This window comes from Eurytemora carolleeae, unplaced genomic scaffold (genome assembly GCF_000591075.1).
Source record: "Eurytemora carolleeae unplaced genomic scaffold, Eaff_2.0 scaffold535, whole genome shotgun sequence".
NCBI classification, from domain to species: domain Eukaryota; kingdom Metazoa; phylum Arthropoda; class Copepoda; order Calanoida; family Temoridae; genus Eurytemora; species Eurytemora carolleeae.
The window spans coordinates 215,071-218,866 of record NW_019396437.1 but is presented as its reverse complement, the minus strand read 5'-3'; the positions used below and the strand labels follow the sequence as shown (position 1 = coordinate 218,866).

At 35.5% G+C, this 3,796-nt stretch overlaps 1 protein-coding gene across 1 annotated transcript; it reads right to left on the bottom strand.

The window, feature by feature from the left end:
• Positions 1-1,047: 1,047 nt before the first annotated feature.
• On the bottom strand, positions 1,048-2,952 carry LOC111703320 (protein enabled homolog). Its single transcript, XM_023475227.1, has 2 exons — positions 2,539-2,952; positions 1,048-1,395 (listed from the first exon to the last, which is right to left on the bottom strand). Exons 1-2 carry the CDS (start codon positions 2,944-2,946, stop codon positions 1,048-1,050), a joined length of 756 nt encoding a protein of 251 aa, XP_023330995.1. The 5' UTR covers positions 2,947-2,952.
• Positions 2,953-3,796: the final 844 nt, after the last annotated feature.

Genomic DNA, 3,796 nt, shown 5'->3' with positions numbered 1-3,796 from the left:
CCTATTCCAGAGTTTTCTGATTATTACTGGAAATACAAAAATGGATGTGAAAAATAAGTTTATTTTATTTATTTACTAATGTGATACAATTAAAAACTTTACAATTTTTAAACTTCCTGGATCCGCGATTCCGAATTTTTCTACTGATCCGGATTCAGGGCGGGATCATTTTACTGATCCGGATTTAGGGTCGGATCATAATCCGGATCCTCTTCGAGCTGTATTAAAGAAAGTGTTCACTGAAGATAACACTGGTGGTTTTTTTTACAGTTCTCTGATTACTATAATTGCTTGCCATCCATGTTATTTAAATAAACATATTTAAGTAGACATTTTACTTTTGCAAGTGCCAAATAGAAAAGCCAGCCCAAAAGTTTCAACTTTTATCTTTGAGATTTCAATTAATTAGTTTCCACCATGAAGTTTTTAGTGGGGAAAGATTTTATAATATATTTGGTGTGTGAAAAACTTAATAAGCTGGCAGTGGATACTGATCCATGGATCAAGAATCCAGATCCGGATGAAATTATCTCCATTCCAATGGATTCCGAAGCCCTGCTTTAATCTAAATCAATTCCTACCTCTTGTTTAAGTAAGCCCTCCCTCTGCTGGTGCATGAGGAAGATGTAGTAGGATATGAGCAGAGTGCAACAAACCATCCCAATTAACAACAAGGCAACTATAAAAATGAGGGAACACTGTTCTTTTCAGAAAAGTAATTTCAAGTGACCCTACATGCAAATATGGCAATGTTTGATTCACAACGGTACCCTTGACATTTTTTAACGGGATAGTAATGGGAAAATAACCTGTCATTTTCTAGGCTTAGTCGTGTTTGATTTTGGCAATTCCTTTATTTAACTAGGCATACCTTCCTCAGGCCCATTTGAGGCCTTAGGCTTGATCAGTTTTGCAAGTTTGACTTCTATTTTATACATAGTGTCCCACAAAACATGGACAGTAACAAGAAAGGTCGTCTTTGATTTTTAGATAATTTGCTGCTTTTATTTGTTAGCATAACTTAAGAAGTAAATGTGTTATTAATGACTAAATAACCCCTAGTCCTGTCATGTTTCGTAGGCCACCCTGTATTGAAAAACACCAAGACCAAAATTTGTTTAGAACATATAAATTCATTCCTTTAAGTGTGAAACGTTTAATTTCATCATCTCTCAGTTTGACTTCGGCCTCTAACTTCATCCTTCTCTTCTCATTCTTTTGTTCCTCTTTGGCGAGGTCGTCTTTCCTTTTCAGCTGTTCTTCTAACATTGTCGCCATTTTTAATTCTTTGCTTGCTTCGATCTTTACAATTTCAAGCTTGTTTTCTTCTTTAGCTTTCTCGATTTTGAATTCGGTTTCAAGAGTTGCTTTTGTGAGATTAAATTCATTTCGGACCTATAATATTATAGTAATATAGATAAATTAGTGCTAGTCTCTGTTTAACCGATCCTACACGGTGTCCCACAAAACATGACAGTAGAAAGACGAACTGAAGGTCGTCTTAGATCTTTGAAATAATTTGCGGCATTCATTCGTCTAATTCAAAAGTATAATTCTAAAGGTAATGTAAAAAAATAGTCCTAGTCTGGGCATTTCTAAAATTTGGTCTGCCTGTTTTTTGCTTTCAAAATCGCCGGAGGCAGACGACATTTTGGAAATGGATGCATTTTGTGGTTATAATTGAAATAATCTTACACTTGCAGTGAGAGTGGTTGATGACCCATTACCTATTGAATCCCTGGAATGCTGGATTCTAAGCTAATCTCAAGATATTTAGAAGCAGGAATACTATCAAAGAGAAAAGGCTTCAAAAGCTTCATAGGTTTTTGGGTTAATATGTTATGTTTAAGAGTTAACACACTGGCATTGCACTTAATGTAAAAAAATCGTTGTTGGTTATGTTGTCTGCATGCAGTGCCAAAACAAAAAATGAAAAACCATTAATAAAATTGTTTTGTGCCAAAACAAAAAATGAAAACAATAAATAAAATTGTTTTGGTTAATGATTTTGGATATATGTATCTTTTGTTAGAGCTTGAGATTTGTTCACTTCTAAAGGGGCTGAACACAGAAATTTAAAGTGTCATTTCGATTCAAAATAAAATGAGGAAGATATTGTTGTTTTTTTACTTTAAGGGCTAAATTGTTCTGTTCTGCCCACGGACAGTCGTAGTACATTTGAATTTCCGAGCCGGGTCAACCTTTCCGGTCCCAGTTTGTACTGTATTTCCCAGAAATTGGGTAAATAAGGCAGACGCTCAATAGGACTAGCCAGTGCAACAAGGTTGACGCGGTCAGACGAGTCAGACTTTAGATTGAAATTAGTTTTATAAAAGGGTGAGAGGTGCGTGTGCCACAAATATTATGTGTTACAGAGAAACCACAATTTTAAATAGCCTTTTTAAGCAAGAAAAATAATGATCATGCGTTCATCACTGATCAAGAAAGGTTTAAAGGGTCCCACGTTTCCATTCCCTAAACCCTCAATTATGAATACATGTTTAAAAACAAACAAAAGAAAAAATATAGTCCAATTACCTTAGTATCCTCCAGTGTATTTTCTCTCTTTTCCTTTCTGATCTTCTCAGCTTCCTCTAACCTCAACCTTTCTAGTGCAACTTCACGTTCCCGACTTATCTTAGCAAGCTCTAACTTGACTTTTTCCTCTTTCAGGATTCTTTCGTTTTCCATCTCCTTTACTTGAAGCTCGTGCTCTTTCTTTTCCTTCTCCATTCGGGCAGCTTCAAGCTTCTCGTTTTTATCCTGTTCCATTTTCATTCTTTCTCTATCAAGGGACAGTCTGGCTTTTCTTTCTTCTTCTGCATTTGCAATCTTCTCTGTTTCTTTTCTTTCCTGCTTGTCCTCTCTTTCTTTTCTTTCTAGTCGGTCCTCGCGTCGTTCCTGATACTCTTGTCGGATTTGTTCATGAGATTGACCTCCTCCCATTTCTGAATTTCTGAAATTAATCCAAAAACCGTAAATAAATTGATGATTCATTGACAAAGTGCTTGTCATGAATTAGTTTTGTCATTAAGGAAATTCCCCCCTCCCTCTTTTTAAAAACTCAAATATTCTAATCCCTAAATCTTTGCAGTTGGTGTAAACCTTTGATATTTCAAACTTTTTACCAAAATAATTCAAAGTTAGAATACAGTTCGGAACTTTTTTACATTAAATGTTTACAATAGCCTTAGCCTTGAGAATTCAGAAAGATAAAAAATATTTTTTTTAACTAACCATAAAAGAATACAATTTCTACAATAACTTTTTTGGTTTTATTATTCCTTACTCTTGTAATAATGATATTCGCCAATCTTTCTGAGCATTCTCTTCAGAGGGGGGGGGGCGCGTCCCCTGCCCTCTCTGGTTCAAGGAGTTCAAGGGGTTACGGCCTCTGAAAATGTTTTACTTCATGTTCCCGCTCAGACAATGGGTTCTAGGCAAGTTCTAGGGTACTGCTGTGAATCTCTCAAAGGTCACATAAAATTACACTTAAAGTCCCTTGAAGGGGTTAACCGAGTTAACCCTTTCAGCGCGAGTATACACATAAGAGGGGGGGGGGGGTACAGATATCACCCTAAAAAAATGTATTATTCTCATTAGAAGATTAATTAAACATCTAAAAACAAATGGGTGTGTCAGGGTGTCATGGTGTCAGTTCGTCAGATACGGCTGTAAATATAAAGAACTATAAACTTACCAAATTATAACTTAATATTCTATAAATTGTAAACATTTCAATTTGAATAAATAACCGTCTTGGAAGATCTAAATTGTCATCTACAAAGACGTTGCT